General features: G+C 42.6%; 1 protein-coding gene across 1 annotated transcript in view; it reads left to right on the top strand.

Annotated features, from left to right (window-relative positions):
• The window catches only part of LOC126251960 (phospholipase A1-like), an 84,796-nt gene that overhangs the window by 20,864 nt on the left and 47,862 nt on the right, over positions 1–16,070 (top strand). Inside the window, exon 3 of the mRNA XM_049952723.1 lies at positions 9,444–9,565. Within this exon, the coding sequence (XP_049808680.1) occupies positions 9,444–9,565 (122 nt within the window). The remainder of the gene's footprint in view (positions 1–9,443; positions 9,566–16,070) is intronic.

The following is a 16,070-nucleotide window of genomic DNA, read 5'->3' on the forward strand; positions in this document are numbered from 1 at the left end:
ATAAAAAAAAATGATTCACAAGAGTCATCCAATAATACACCTCAGTTTTTAGATTACATGCAATAATTTACAAACTATACATGTATGATGTTTCTTACAAATATAATCCTTTCTATTTGGCTACTTTGTTATTGTTGAAACTGATTACTTGTTTGTAATAATTCTTAATTTGTGGACTGGAAAGAACCTGGTGCCTTCATTGATATATAATTGATCAAACAAATGCTCATTTCTGTGCACATAACTCTACTTCAGGGTACATTTATTCATTGTTATAGTAATGTTGTCCGATTAAATGTAATATACAAAACAATGTGAACCATTCAATTCTACATTGTGTGGGAGTGGTCAACACTAGATGATGCCCCACAAGGCAAATCGGCATTCACTAAAACCCACACTACTTTTGCCATACCTGCCAGTATTTTATCCTGTTTATCAATCTTTAACAAACTCATCTGCAGTTTTGTCGGCATCACCTTCATAACAGATGAGCCTTGTGGCATGGCTTCATTTGCAACCATATAACCCAATTGAAACAAAATTCCACTGAGCTCAATGGTGCATTGCCGAAGATCGATTCTAGCATGACATTGGTAGAGAAAATATAGCCTGAGAATCAATGACTACCTTTCACCCACAGATGGCAAAACTTCCATACACTCCGTAAACTTTTCCCAATAGTAAGTACCATCATGCCCAATGACTCAGCTCTGTTATCACCAACCCCACATAAAGTATGTCATGGTGGCCCAAGTCTCCTCCTGCTCACCAAGTCCAGATTGATAATGGACACATGTGCCCCATGTCCACAAGAAACCTCTGTTCTAGACCACTCACTAAGCCCACTAAACAGCATTCCATCTGTGCACTAACTTGTGCATTGTTATGGTCTTTAGGACTGCTTTCCAACAGTTGAAGCATTCCTGTTTGAGTTTAATGACTGCTTATTCTGACGCTGCTTCCCATTCTTCCTTTTCAACAATCCAATGCTCAATGACCAACTTCCCTACATGATTAAGACTCTGATTACCTATGCAGTTTCTGCATATGGCTCTTGCATTTATACCTGTAATATTTGACCTCCGAAGTAAAATCTTCCTTATTTACCTATTGTTCCGTGACAAAATGTATCTCCTCCAATTACTCTGCAATTATAAGAGCTGCTGTTCAATCACTAGGATTACCAGTGTGAACTCTTTGTGACATTTCTGGGTATTTCTCTGCATGAAAATATCTAATGCTCTGTTTTCTGCTTCCTGCAGTAATACTTCCTTGGCCTCCACATTCTGGTTAGGCATCAAGATGAAGACAAGTTTGTGATGAAAATGACAACTGTAGTTTTTGACTTCTCATTGTCCTGATTCTAAAACCTGCACAGAAACCAAAAGATATGCAAGTATGGGTAAATGAATTTATAATCTATGAGAGGAAATAGATAGGTGTGTGACATACAGAACTTTCTGTCAGTCTGGACAGCCTAAGTGGTAAGGCAACCACTTGCAAAAAGCTGGAAATCTGAGTTCAAGTCCTGGTCCAGGACAAATTTTCATATGTTGCTTTGGATAGTACATCTATACCTGTTACAGATAAGCTGAATTTTAGGAATGAATTTCACTTAAATTTATATTAGTCGGATCTGGTCCAGGATGAGCAGAGGCTGGGTGTGGGTCATCATGGTGAGGTGATCAGTACTCATAGACAGTTACTTTCACATAACTTTATTCATAACACAATACAATACATCCACTCTAGCAGTCAACATTCCAGTGGCCTACTGATATGCATGTGTGATGCTCGAGCTCCAACTGGTGGCAACACAACCATCAGCCAACAGAAAAGGCCCACTTCTGTTCTGCTTGGCCGACTGTATTTGTGATTGATGAATTGCATATGTGGCATCAGCAGATGCTTGAAAGCACATATAGTGTGTGAGTATTCTACTTCTGTGCTCTTATGTTTGGTAAAATTTTATGAACAATACAGTGTAGATGTTTTATTGACTGTTATTTCTGGTTTTGTTCAGATTAGGCCATCTTCAGATGTAACACTACAATGGAGGGAAACAAAACCTTTTATTATTCTGTTTCACCCAAGCTAAGAGATATGTAGACGGGATAAAATATATTATCTAAAATACACGATGTTACTGCAACTAGTGTCAGCTACTGTGTCGTTACCTAACAACAAATGCCGTCTTTATGTAATCTTAAAGCTAAGATATATGTAGACGGGATAAAATATATTATCTAAAATACAGGATGTTACTGCAACTAGTGTCAGCTACTGTGTCGTTACCTAACAACAAATGCTGTCTTTATGTAATCTTAAAATTTTTCTTTTTTGGAGTAACACTTTTTTTCTATTCCCAGAATGAATTTTTTACCCTCTCTACTGCATAGACTGAATAATGTTCCTTTCTAAACAGCTTTTTCTAGTTCATATCCTTTGACATGTATATTGCAGTCTAATTTCTGTACATGTTTCAAATAACCTTTCCCTTCCAGTATTTTATTCTTGCTGACTTCAGATTTTCAAAAAGTGTATTCCAATCAACATTGTCAAACGTCCTTCTACATCTACAAACGCTATGACTTTAGATTTGTCTTTCTTCAAACTATCTTTTCAAATAAGTTATAGGGCTAGTATTTGTCTGGTGTTCCTACATTTCTTTGAAACCCAAACTGATTCTCCCCCAGGTCAGCTTTTCACCATTTGTTCCACTCTTCTGTTGATACTCATACTTGTTTGCACCTGGCTTCTCTGGTATTGAGATTATTACATTCTTCATGTCTGCATGGAAACTGAAATGAGTCCCAATAATTTTTTTTAAAAAAAACTTATTGTTGTCCCATCACCCAGCTTTTGCGCCACGGTAGGGCCCCCATCTGATTTTGTGTTTTTACTGGAGTATGATACTTTAAAATTGTTCCCCAGACCCCTGTGGGTCCGGGGGTTAGAATAGGCCTGATGTATTCCTGCCCGTTGTACGAGGCGACTAAAAGGAGTTTCACACATTTTGGACTTTATGTGATGGTCCCCTGTAGGGTTTGACCTCCATTCTTCAAAATTTTCACAAAGAGTGAGCCAATTGGGGAAGGGTGCCTTACAAGGTGCATCGTGTCCATCATGCATTGAGATCTTTAGCCCACTTTCTCATCATTGCATTGAAGTCCAGCCCTTTCTCCATCTCTTGGGTGAGGACACCTTCCTGTGTGCGTTTTCCACCATGCACTATGCAGTGTCGATTTCTGTGTCGACGATGCCCATGGACTTCTTTGCACCTGATATCCAGCATGGTAGCCAGTCCATTGTGGTGAGGCTGCCATGTATCCTGTTGGTTGTAGCCCCCTGACCACACAGGGATGGCTCTGTTGATGCTTGCACCATTAACTCCCCACATATGCCAAGGGGTAGATGCCCATCTCCTGGGGCATCGGGACTCCCAGCAATGGCCATCCTGCCAGGTGGCCTTCGCTGCAGCTGGGTGCCACCCATGGGGAGGGCCCCTGGTTGGAGTGGGTGGCATCAGGGCAGATGACACGCAATGAAGTGTAGTCCATCATCTCTTGCTGGTGGTGAAACACCAGCTGTCTCTAAGCGATCACGAGCTCAATTCAACTCTCAGAAGTATGACCCCAAATCGTTCTCCTCCCTGGCCACACCATGGGAAGAACGTCAGGCTAAGGATGGCAGCAGATCTTATTCGCACCAGTACCTTGTATGCTCGAGAGCTGATTGGAAATATTTCAAGACGATGGAGCCTCAGTTTTTTGTTGAGCATTTAGAGGACAAGTTCGGGGAGGTGGAGGTCTTGTCCAAAATGAGATCTGGGTCAGTCTTGATCAAAACAGCATCCTCTGTCAAGTCATGGGAGTTACTCACTTGTGACAAGCTGGGGGATGTTTCTGTAACAATCACACCCCACAGGAGCTTAAATATAGTCCAGGGTATCATATTTCACAGAGGCCTTCTTTTTCAGTCCGATGATGAGCTGCACACCAATTTAGAGCAGCGAGGTGTATATTTCATCTGGCATGTCCACCGGGATCCGAGGGATAATCAGGTTGCCACCGGTGCCTTCATCTTGGCCTTTTAGGGTGATGCATTGCCCTAGAAGGCCAAGGTGATGGTCTACCAGTGTGATGTAAAGCCCTATATACTTTCCCTCATGCGGTGCTTTAAGTGCTGGAACTTTGGCCATATGTCTTCCTGCTGTACTTCCAGCATCACATGCTGAGATTGCGGATGCCCATCACATCCCAATAATCCATGTGCCCCACCTCCCATCTGTGTCAACTGCGGAGAGCACCATTCGCCTTGCTCGCCTGACTGCAGGATTCTCCAGAAAGAAAAGAAAATCATGGAGTACAAGACCCTGGACCAACTGACTTACACTGAGGCTAAGAGAAAATTTGAATGCCTGCATCCTGTGCGTATGACATCGTCTTACGCTGCCGCTACAACAGTTCTGGCACCATCAGCTCCGCCAACCCAGGTCACTTCTCAGAGCCGGAAGACTACACCTGCCCCCTTGATGGTGGAGGGCATTTCCATCCCTGTTGCTCCTGCACCACCTACTTTGGGAGCAACACCTCTCCAACCATCGTGGACGTCTATCTCCATTTCTAAGCCGGAGAAGCGTGACTCTTCTTCAGCTTCTCTCCCTAGGAAGGGGTCCTTTAGGTCACTCCCTTCCCAGGTTTCCAGGTTTCTTCTAGTGGGAAAGATGACACCCGCCAGTGGCTGAAGAGCCAAAAGCAGCTGGTCATACGGATTCACGCTCATCCTCAGTCCCGGAGCCTGAGCCAGTGAAGTATTCCCAGCCAGGGAAACCCAAGGAGCAGCGAGAGAAATTGAAAAAGAAAACCCCTAAGACCAAGGAAATTGCAGTGACACCCACACCAACGCTACCTACAAGCTCTGCAGCTGAGGATGGGGTGGAGATTTTGGCATCTGCTGAGGACCTAGATCTCGCCAGACACTCAGACACAATGGATATAGACTGCTCAGGCAATAAATCGGTGGCAGCAGGTGACTCTGAGGCGTAAACTGCCTCATTGAATGTTCCATGCCTTCCCAATCTCACAATGTCATCCTCCAGTGGAACTGTGGTGGTTTTTTCCAGCACCTGGCTGATCTACGGCAACTGTTAAGCTTTACACCTGCTATTCCATTGCCCTCCAGGAAACCTGGTTGCCAACAATGCAAACCTCTGTCCTCCGTGGCTATAAGGGATATTACAGGAACCATAGCGACTATAATGGAGTGTCAGGTGGAGTTTGCATTTATGTCATAAACTCGGTCTGTAGTGAACATGGGCCCCTTCAAACCCCTCTTGAAGCTGTGGCTGTCAGAATAAGGACAACACAGTATATCAATGTATATCCAGATGGTGCATTACCCCTGAATGTATTGGCTGCACTGATTGATCAACTCCCTAAACCTTTCCTACTTTTGGGAGATTTTAACGCCCATAACCCCTTGTGGGGTGGTACCATGCTTACGGCTGAGGCGGAGACGTCGAAACTTTACTGTCGCAATTTGACCTCTGCCTCTTAAATACTAGGACCACCACACATGTCAGTGTGGCTCATGGTAGTTACTTGGCCATTGATTTATCACTTTGCAGCCCAGGACTTCTCCCATCTCTCCACTGGAGAACACTTGACGACCTGTGTGGTAGTGAATACTTCGTCATCTTCTTGTCACTGCCCCAGCATCAGGCACATGGATGACTACCCAGATGAGCTTTGAACAAGGTGGACTGAGGAACTTTCACCTCTGCTGTCACCACTGAATCTCCCCCACATGGTAACATCGATGTGATGGTTGAGCAGGTGGCTAGCACAATTGTTTCTGTGGCAGAAAACGCGATCCCTCGCTCTTTAGGGTGCCCGAGGCATAAGGCAGTCCCTTGGGGGTCGTTGGAAGTTGCTGAAGCAATTACGGAGCATCGGCGAGCTTTACAGCTGCATAAGAGGCAGCCTTCCCTGGAGCACCTCATAGCCTTTAAACACCTCTGTGCCCGTGTTGACTGCCTTATCAAACAATGGAAGACGGTGTGTTGGGAGAGGTACGTCTCCACCATTGGGTGCCACACGTCACCTTCCCAAGTCTGGGCAAAGATCAAATGTCTCTTCGGGTACCAGGCCCCAACAGCTATCCCCCGTGTTACCATAAGTGGCGAGTTATGTATCAACGCAAATGTGATTGCTGAGCACTTTGCTCAAACCTCTGCATCAGAGAATTACCCCCCAGCCTTTCGCACACTCAAACGGCGGTTGGAAGGGAACGTCCTCTCATTCACTACACGCTGCAGTGAATCCTATAATGCCCCATTTATAGAGTGGGAGCTCCTCAGTACCCATGAACATTGGCCTGACAGAGAACCTGGGCCTGATCCCATCCACAGCCAGATGATTAAACATCTCTCATCTGAATACAAGCGCCATCTTCAGCCAGCTCTGGTGCGATGGCATCTTTCCATCTAAAGCACCATCATTCCGGTACTCAAACCCAGTAAAAACCCACTTGATGTGGATAGCTATCAGCCCATTAGCCTCATGAACTTCCTTTGTAAGCTGCTGGAATATATGGTATGTCGGAGGTTGGGTTGGGTCCTGGAGTCACATGGCTTGCTGGCACCATGTCAGGGCGGCTTCCGCTAGGTTTGCTCTACCACTGATAATCATGTGTCCATCGAGTCTGCCATCTGAACAGCCTTTTCTAGATGGCAGCACCTGACTGCCATCTTTTTTGACTTTCGTAAAGCATATGACATGACTTGGCGACATTGTATCCTTGCTACATCGTATGGGTGGGGTCTCCGGGGACCACTCCCGATTTTTATCCAAAACTTCCTGTTGCTCGGTACTTTCCTTGTCCAAGTTGGTTACTCCCGTAGTTTCATCCATACCCAGGAGAATGGAGTCCTGCAGGGATCTGAACTGAGTGTCTCTGTATTTTTAGTGGCTATTAATGGTCTAGCAGCAGCTGTCGGGCCCTCTGTCTCACCCTCTCTGTATGCAGATGACTTCTGCATTTCATACTGCTGCTCCAGTACTGTTGTTGCTGAGCGGCACCTCCAGGGAGCCATCCACAAGGTGCAGTCATGGGCTCTAGCCCATGGCTTCCAGTTTTCAACTGCAAAGTCATGTGTCATGTACTTCTGTCGGCGTCGTACTGTTCATCCGGAACCCGAACTTTACCTTAATGACGATCCACTTGCTGTAGTGAGACATATCAATTCCTAGGATGGGTTTTCGATGCTCAGTTGATTTGGCTCCCCCATCTTCATCAGCTTAAGCAGAAGTGCTGGCAGCACCTCAATGCCCTCCGCTGCCTGAGCAACACCAATTGGGGTGCAGATCGCTGTATGCTGCTGTAGCTCTAAAGAGCCCTTGAACTGACTATTGGAGTGTGGTTTATGGTTCAGCAGCTCCTTCAGCTTTGCATTAATTTGACCCTGTGCCCCACTGTGGGGTTTGATTAACGACAGGAGCTTTTAGAACGAGTCCGGTGACCTGCGTACTGGTGGAGCCTGGTGTCCCTCCACTGCAGATCAGCCATGCACAACTGCTCGCCAGTTACCCAGCACACATTCATAGTTCCCCTGAGCATCCGAATTACTGTCTCCTTTTCCTGCCCACAGCAGTCCCTCTCCCACATCGGCGGCCGAGATCGGGGCTAACGATTGTGGTTCATGTGTGGTCCCTTCTCTCTGAACTGGAGTCCTTGCCTTTACCACCTTTACTTGTGGTCCATTCATGTACGCCTCCATGGTGTCACTTCCTCTTGATTCTTGACATGTTCTGGGGCTCTGAAGTTGTTTACACTGACGGCTCAATGGCTGATGGTCATGTAGGCTTCGCATATGTTCATGGAGGACATATTGAGCAGCACTCCTTGCCAGTTGGCTGCAATGTTTTCACTGCAGAGCTGGCGGCCATATCTCGTGCTCTTGAGTACATCCGCTCATGCCCTGGTGAATCATTTCTCCTGTGTACTGACTCATTGAGCAGCCTACAAGCTATCGACCAGTGCTACTCTCGCCATCCTCTGGTAGCGTCCATTCAGGAGTCCATATATGCCCTGGAACAGTCCTGCCATTCCGTGGTGTTTGTGTGGACCCCAGGACGCATTGGAATCCCTGGCAACGAACTTGCTGACAGGCTGTTTGGCTCTGTTTTGTATGAAACTGTATATGAATTATTTTTACAAATCCTATGGATTGAGACCACGGGACCTGCATCACACTGCACTACTCACACTACTCTCACAACTTGGGTCGCATTTTAACAGGCTACTAATAAAATCCTTTCTCTAATGCTTTCCAGTGCTTTTTAGGTGCCTGTAACATAAAACTGGATATTCACAATGATAGCACATGTAAAATTTTACCAGTGTGCTACAGTATTACAAAAATAAACGCATTGGGAACATCACACCCAGCTCCATCTCTTTTCATACACTTTCATAATAAATTTGCTCATGTACTCACTTTTTTTACTACCTCTTATAACCTTTTGATGTACAAGAGTAGTAATCATAACTAAATTGAATGTATTAAGTTTACAAGTGTAAGTTGAACTGTTTACGTGTATGTAAATTTTGTAATTAGTAGTTTAACATTGTGTGTGTGTGGGGGGTGGGGGTGGGGGGGGGAGGAAGGGGGGGGAGAAAAGAAAAGAAGAAGAAGATGGTAACAGCAGGAACTGAACCAATTCAATACCAATGAGTTAGAGAGCATTTTACCTTTTCCTATGGCCCACTCATACAAAATATTTTAGGCACTTGAATGAGGCATTTACTTGCTTCTACTCACAGAGTTTGAGCCAAATCAATGAGCCTGTCCCAAGAGTGTGAGCCAGATTGGACCCCTGTCTCATGTCTTCCCCATGTTATGTTTAAATTTGAGTAGGTTAGCCACACTTTTTAACTCTCACTTTCTCATCTGAAGTTCTACTGGGAAAGTGTCTATTTAACACATCATCTACAGAATTTGCTACATTGCTTACACATTACTTTACATGCACTTTCAAGTAAAAATACTGACCAGGTGATGTGAGCAATGAAGCACCCGTAGTGCCAGGAGGGATGACGTCACATCAAGGTATGCACAGTCAGAAACGGACAGCTGTATCCCCTGCCTGAGTTGATCATAGCATGTCTGACCATAATTTCAGCACTCACCATTGGTTTCTAGTTATATGGAGAGAGTGCTACAAAGACTGCATTTGTCCATTTTATGTGTATACCAATATACATTTGAAGAGAAATGGTATGATTTAAGTGTGATATTTACAGTGTGCTGTAACACATTAGCAAATGATTATTGGCTGCCTTTGGGTGTCCAAATCTGAAATGTTCATAGCAGCTGTAACTTTTTTGATATGGCAATAAAAATGAATTTGTCACACCAATACAACATTTCTTTCTAGGAATAATGATACAAGTGTCATTGACTGTGATAACATTGGAGGCTTTGACTCCAAATGGCCTACTGTGATGCTCGCTCACGGTTGGATGAGTAAAAGTAGTGATCTGGACCACATAAAGAATGGTAAGGAGCTCCAATAATGATATATAGTTGCCACTTAACATAATAGAAATCAATTCTTTTCTATTCTGCTAAGACAAGTATTGCACTGCAACTGGATTTAAATATTTATGCTGTCTTTCACTTCATATCATTAATTCATTCAGATACAATGCAGTACCATATGGATGTCATCAAAGAAACACACAGTTTGATGTAATAAAGAGTATGCACTGCAATAAAAATTATTGAGGCATATTTGAATACTTTCTTCAATATTTTGTATCATTTACGATAGTCATTTGACCATTTCACAATGCCATCTTTCAGTAGCTACTTTCGACCAACCAGTGATCATCTCCAAACTAAAGGCACCTGTCACAAGTGGTTTTCATTGCATTGTCAGGTGTTATTGACAAAACAACAGAAACTACTTGCAGCATGTGCCTTCAGTCTGAAGACTGTGATTGTGATTTTTTATTGGTTCCATAAGTTACCTTTTGTACGTGTATGTACTTGTAATATAGGACATGTCATTTTGCTTACATCTAGACAATACACATATAATAGGCTACACATTAATAACATACATCAGCTTGCACAGTATGTACTTAATGCTAAATGATTAACACCAGAGTTAAAAATACATTTTTGTGAATCTTATACGAGGTGTGGCTAGAAAAAAACCGGACTAGTACTGGTGAAACAATAAAACGAATGCAATAAGGCTGAAAGTCGCGTGGCCTGTCACGTGACTCTCGCTCCACCTACTGCTCGAGTTTCATCTGCCTCCTGCACTCAGTCTGCCCGTGGCGTCTGTTTTAAGTAGTTGACGTTTTGTCTGTGCGTCGGAAAATGTTGAGTGTACAGAAAGAACAGCGTGTTAACATCAAATTTTGTTTCAAACTAGGAAAATCTGCAAGTGAAACGATTGTAATGTTACAACAAGTGTATGGCGATGATTGTTTATCACGAACACAAGTGTTTGAGTGGTTTAAACGATTTAAAGATGGCCGCGAAGACACCAGTGATGACACTCGCACTGGCAGACCATTGTCAGCAAAAACTGATGCAAACATTGAAAAAATCGGTAAACTTGTTCGACAAGATCGCCGTTTAACAATCAGAGCAGTGTCTGAGTTAACAGGAGTTGACAAGGAAAGTGTTAGGCAGATTCTTCATGAAAGTTTCAACATGAACGAAGTGTGTTCAAAAATGGTTCCAAAGTGTCTCACAATTGAACAGAAGGAACGCCGAAGAATGATTTGTTCTGACATCCTGGAAAACATTGAAAGTGATCCCACCTTCTTACAAAATGTTATTACTTGCGATGAATCGTGGTTTTTTACTTACGATCCCGAAACTAAACGCCAATCGATGCATTGGAAAACTCCTGGTTCTCCACGACAAAAAAAAGCACGAATGTCAAAATCGAAATTCAAGGCAATGATGATTGTTTTCTTTTGACGTCAAAGGGATTGTGCACATTGATTGGATACCAGAGGGACAAACAGTGAATCAGCATTACTACATTAGCGTCCTGGCTACCCTACGTGAGCGAGTACGGAGAAAACGGAACGATTTGTGGAGAAAAAGTCATGGATCCTTCACCAAGGCAATGCCCCAGCTCACAGTGCGTTGTCAGTGAAGACGTTTTTGGCAAAAAACAACATTCCCATCTTAGATCATCCACCCTACTCACCTGATTTGGCCCCCTGTGACTTTTTTCTTTTCCCTAAAGTCAAGTCAGCTTTGAAAGGAACTAGATTTGAGACTGTTGAAGCAGTAAAAGAAAAAGCGACGGAAGTAATGTATGGACTTACCGAAAATGATCTGCAGCATTGCTATGAACAGTGGAAAATTCGTATGGAGCGGTGTAGAGACCGAGGAGGAGAGTACATTGAAGGAGATAACATGAAATTGTAAATAATTGTAAATAAATGTTTTTTCCAGCATCAGTCCGGTTTTTTTCTAGCCGCACCTCGTATTGTACACGAGTAGCTTTAATTCTAGTTTAGTTCCTTGCACTAATTTGTAATTCTAGTCTATCTTAATAATGTACATTGTGTTCATCATTCATGGCATGAACTTCTCCTCACTATCTGCTTCTGTATTCAGACACACTGTAGAGTACTTCTCCTTTCAAAAACCTTTTTAGAGATGCAGGGAACATATTCTCAGTTTTGATGTTTAGTAATGCTTGTATTAACTTTACCTTAATGTATTTAGGTACTTTTTCAAAAATTTGAAATGCATTGCATCTGTTCCTTGTGTTATGAGGAGAAACAGTTTCACTGATCTGTATTTTTGTGGGATCTTGTAAAGCAGTCATAAACAGTCTTGAATAAATAGAATGGTGGAAACATCAAAATATTTAGTCGTTTGAAACAGTGGGCTTAAAAGATGGCATTGAGGAAATTATAATGTGATTGTGTCATCAGAAAGTATAAAAAGTAAAAGAACATGTAATCAGTCACTTAATCTCTATGGAGTGCATCATTTTTTTCCAATTTCAGGATATAAGCTAAAATCGAACTTTGTGAGACACAATGCAGATAAAAATACAATTTGATTTGATAACAAAACATAAGTCCAAAATAATACACAGGCTAGTATAACAGGAGCAGAAAAAATTATTGCATAATTACATGACATTAACACCTCATGTAGGGCAATCAGGGTGGCCAAGTAATTCACTTGTCCAGAATGTTCTTCAAACCAACTGCTATTAGTTGTGCCCCAGTGACAGTTGCATTATTGTTTGGGAACATGAAGTCCATGAATGGTTGCAAATGGTCTCCATGTAGCCAAACATACCACTTCCACAGCCCATACTATTATGTAGCCAGCACCACCTTGCACAGTGTCTTGTTGACAAGTAGGGTCTGTGGCTTTGTGGGGTCTGTGCCACACTTGAACCCTACCATCAGCTCTGACAAACTGAAGTTGAACTCATCTGACTAGGTTACGGTTTTTCAGTCATGTAAGGTCCAACCGATATGGTGATAAGCACAAGAGAAGTGCTGCAGGTGGTGTCGTGCTGTTAGGAAAGGAACTTAGTCATCTGCTGCCATAGCCCATTAATGCCAAATGTCATCATACTGTCCTAATGGATACATTCATTGTACATCCTGCATTGATTTCAGTGGTTATTTCATGCAGAGGTGCTTGTCTGTCAGCACTGACAGCTCAAGCAAGCACCACCTCTTTCGGTTGTTGATTGGAGGCCATCAGCCACAGTATGGTTCCATGGTGAGAGATAATCTTTGAAATTTGGTGTTCTCGACACACTTTTGGCATTGTGGATCTTGGAATGATTTCTGAAATGGAATGTCCCATGTGTGTAGCTGCAACTACAATTTCACTTTCAAAGTATGTCAGTTCTCATTGTGCGGCCTAACCACTTCGGAAACCATTTCATCTGTATTGCCTGAGTACAAATGACAGCTTCACCAATGCATTGCCCTTGTATATTGTATACCTCATGTATGCAATACTGCCACCATCTGTATATGTGCTCCTGCCACCATCTGTATATGTGTACATCACTGTCCCATGACTTTTGTCACCTCAGTGTATATGACATAAATACGGGGACAGACACAATTTTTGTAAGTGGAACTATCTTCTAGCATATCACAGAAAACTTATTGAAACAATTTCAAATGTGTGTTCATACTCATGTCAAAGTGAACAACATTTGTGACTCATGTCAAAGTGAACAACATTTGTGGGAAAAAGTAAACAATCAAAATGCTAGATACAGTGATGGTCACCTGTCATGAGAGATCTCAATAGCCACTTGCAGCCATCCTACCTTTTCAGTTGTAGCACATTTCTCAAACATTTTATGAGGTTTCAGTGCCAACATTAACTAGATTTATAAAAGAGTGCTCATCTTTTCAAGACCTTCTGAATTTGATTACAAAGAACTATATTATTCTATAAAATAAAAAAAAAAATTGATTCAGTGTTTTAGTTATTACAAGAGATAAAAGTATTAACCAAGTAATAAAATTGTGTGTCCCTCCGTGTACTACTATTTGCCAAAAACCTTGTTTCACTTGCCATGTATATACATTGCATGATGAAAAAAGTGAAACACCCAGAAGTGTAGAAGGAAATGAAATGAAGCTACATGGTTTGAGAGGGTATGTGGCATTATTTCAGTGATTGCAATCCTGAGTAAAATTTGCAAATAACTTGGATGTACAAGCCAAATTATCCATATTACATTGTACCAGCCCTGGCCTGGATGCATGTACTATTTTTGTCATGCAGTCGTCGTAACCCCTCCCACAGCAAATGGGCCCACAACTGTTGTAACTGGTGGTCCTTGATATCCCAGATGCACTGGGCTGGAGTTGACTTGTGAGCTGGTCTCACACATTACATCGATCACGGATTTGGCGATCTGTCTGGCCACAAGAGCAACTCAACATCACACAGACAATTCATAGAAATGCGCATAGTGTGTGGATGAGCATTGCCCTGATGAAAAATGATGCCATGGTACTAACACGTGAGCAGTAGTACATGAGATTGCATGATATCTGTGCCATGCTATTGTGCCTTTTGAGTTCCCTGAATCACTATCAGCCATAACCTGTAGTCATACCCAATGGTTCCCCACACAGTGTCTCCATGTCCTTCATACTGATCACTCGACATTTGATGCAGTTTGTGCCCATTGTATGCCTTATCAGGCCTAGTAAAAACACTAAACAAGAACAAAGTTAAAGACTTCAAGTGGTTATTGTACTTGTCACAGGGAATTACAAATCTAATCTCTTACATTCTTATTGAAGGTGCTTATGTGTATGAAATTAGATTGACATCTGACCATGTCTTCTTGGTGCTACATTTTTTTGGTAGGCAGTGTATTTACTGTGTTCAAGGTTGAACAGAATAGAGTAAATCCTCACACGGTAAACGAAAGCCAGAACTACTTGAGCATAGGAATATTTGCAAATACCAAAGAAAGTACAATGTTCCCCTCAGTTTTTATACCAGTGATATAAATTAAGAACAAAGTCATAAGTTTAGGATTTTAGATTAAAAATCTAGATATGCCAACCCGCTTCTCACACTTTGGTGCAGGAAAGGGTTCCATCAATACATCCGCTGCCATGCCCCCTGTTACGTAATACTAAAGTATCACTGCATTGTCTTGGAGAATTTGTTGTATAAAATGAATCTTTATGTGACTACCTGAGTTTCTCCTGGCGTATACAATTTTCAAACAACTTACTGGTATTCATCCAGGTAATATTTTCAGCGACCACCGATATTTTGGTGAGAATACACCCTGCCATTTTCAAGGCAACTGTCTTAACCCCACCAAAATATTAGCGGTCACTGAAAATATTACCTGGATGAATACCCGTAAGTTGTTTGAAAATTTATGTGACTATCTTTTGTCTCCTCATGTGCTGTGTCCAAGCAGTGAGCAACAACAGACCACGGCTTTGGCTCACATTGGGATGACTGTGTCTGGGTGTCAGACTCAGCAATAGACTGTCATTCCCTCTTGTACTGGAGACACAGAATGGTGACATGACTGAACGTGAATGTGAGGTCCACAAGCCCTGCTATTTAAGCAGTGTAGCATACACCTGTGATACTGTGGCTCTAGGCAGGTGAACCCAGTTTCTCTGGTTGATTGAACTTGTCAGCATTACTGGCCTTGTTTTGATGGCTCAATAATTATTCTGGGTTATTGAGTTTGGGCCATTCAGCAATATTTGACTATTGCAGTGGCGCTCTGATGCCTGGAGTTTGAGAGCGTTACTTCATACTGACCTGTAATGATGTATTTTGTTTTTGCTCTTTTGCTACCACACTCACAGGTTTTGTGGCATTGCTTGACTGGTGCCTTGCCTTCTGCTACATTGGTGGTGTACCGTGTTGACATATTGATTGGCACACCAGGTTCATGCTGGCATTCTTGTCTCTGAGCTTGTCAAGTAGAAACTTGAAAAAAATTATGCATGGACACTGTATTCATTCTGGGATGCAACACTCCTCCCTTCCACAAAAAATTTGCCCTAAGTTTTCCTTGGATTTTGCCAATTAGAGAGCTGATATAGATGTTGGCAGGAAGGTGGATGGGACAAATCTTACAGTGGCAATAATCACAGGGATAAGAGCCATAGGGTAGAGAAACGAGCACAGAGGGAGCATAGGTTCTGACCAGGATTGAGCTGCTGATCACAACATTGAAGACTGGGGTAGTACTGAGTGACAAGGCATGTATTCCTGTATTTCTGAGTTGTGTTTTGGAGAGATCAGCAGCACCAGGATCGGATGTGGTGGCCTGGGAAACCTACTTTTGAACTAGACTGGTGGGATAATTATGTCCAGTGAAGGCTGAGGTGAGAATGGTGGCATACTGCTGGAAAGAGTCTGCATCTGAACAAATATGTTTGCCTCAAACACCAAGGCTGTATGGGAGGTAACATTTGATGTAGAAAGGGTGGCAACTATTAAAATGTAAGTACTGTTGTTTCTTAGTAAGTTTAATGTGAAC

The sequence above is a fragment of the Schistocerca nitens genome, chromosome 4, assembly GCF_023898315.1.
Source record: "Schistocerca nitens isolate TAMUIC-IGC-003100 chromosome 4, iqSchNite1.1, whole genome shotgun sequence".
Taxonomy (NCBI): Eukaryota; Metazoa; Arthropoda; class Insecta; order Orthoptera; family Acrididae; genus Schistocerca; species Schistocerca nitens.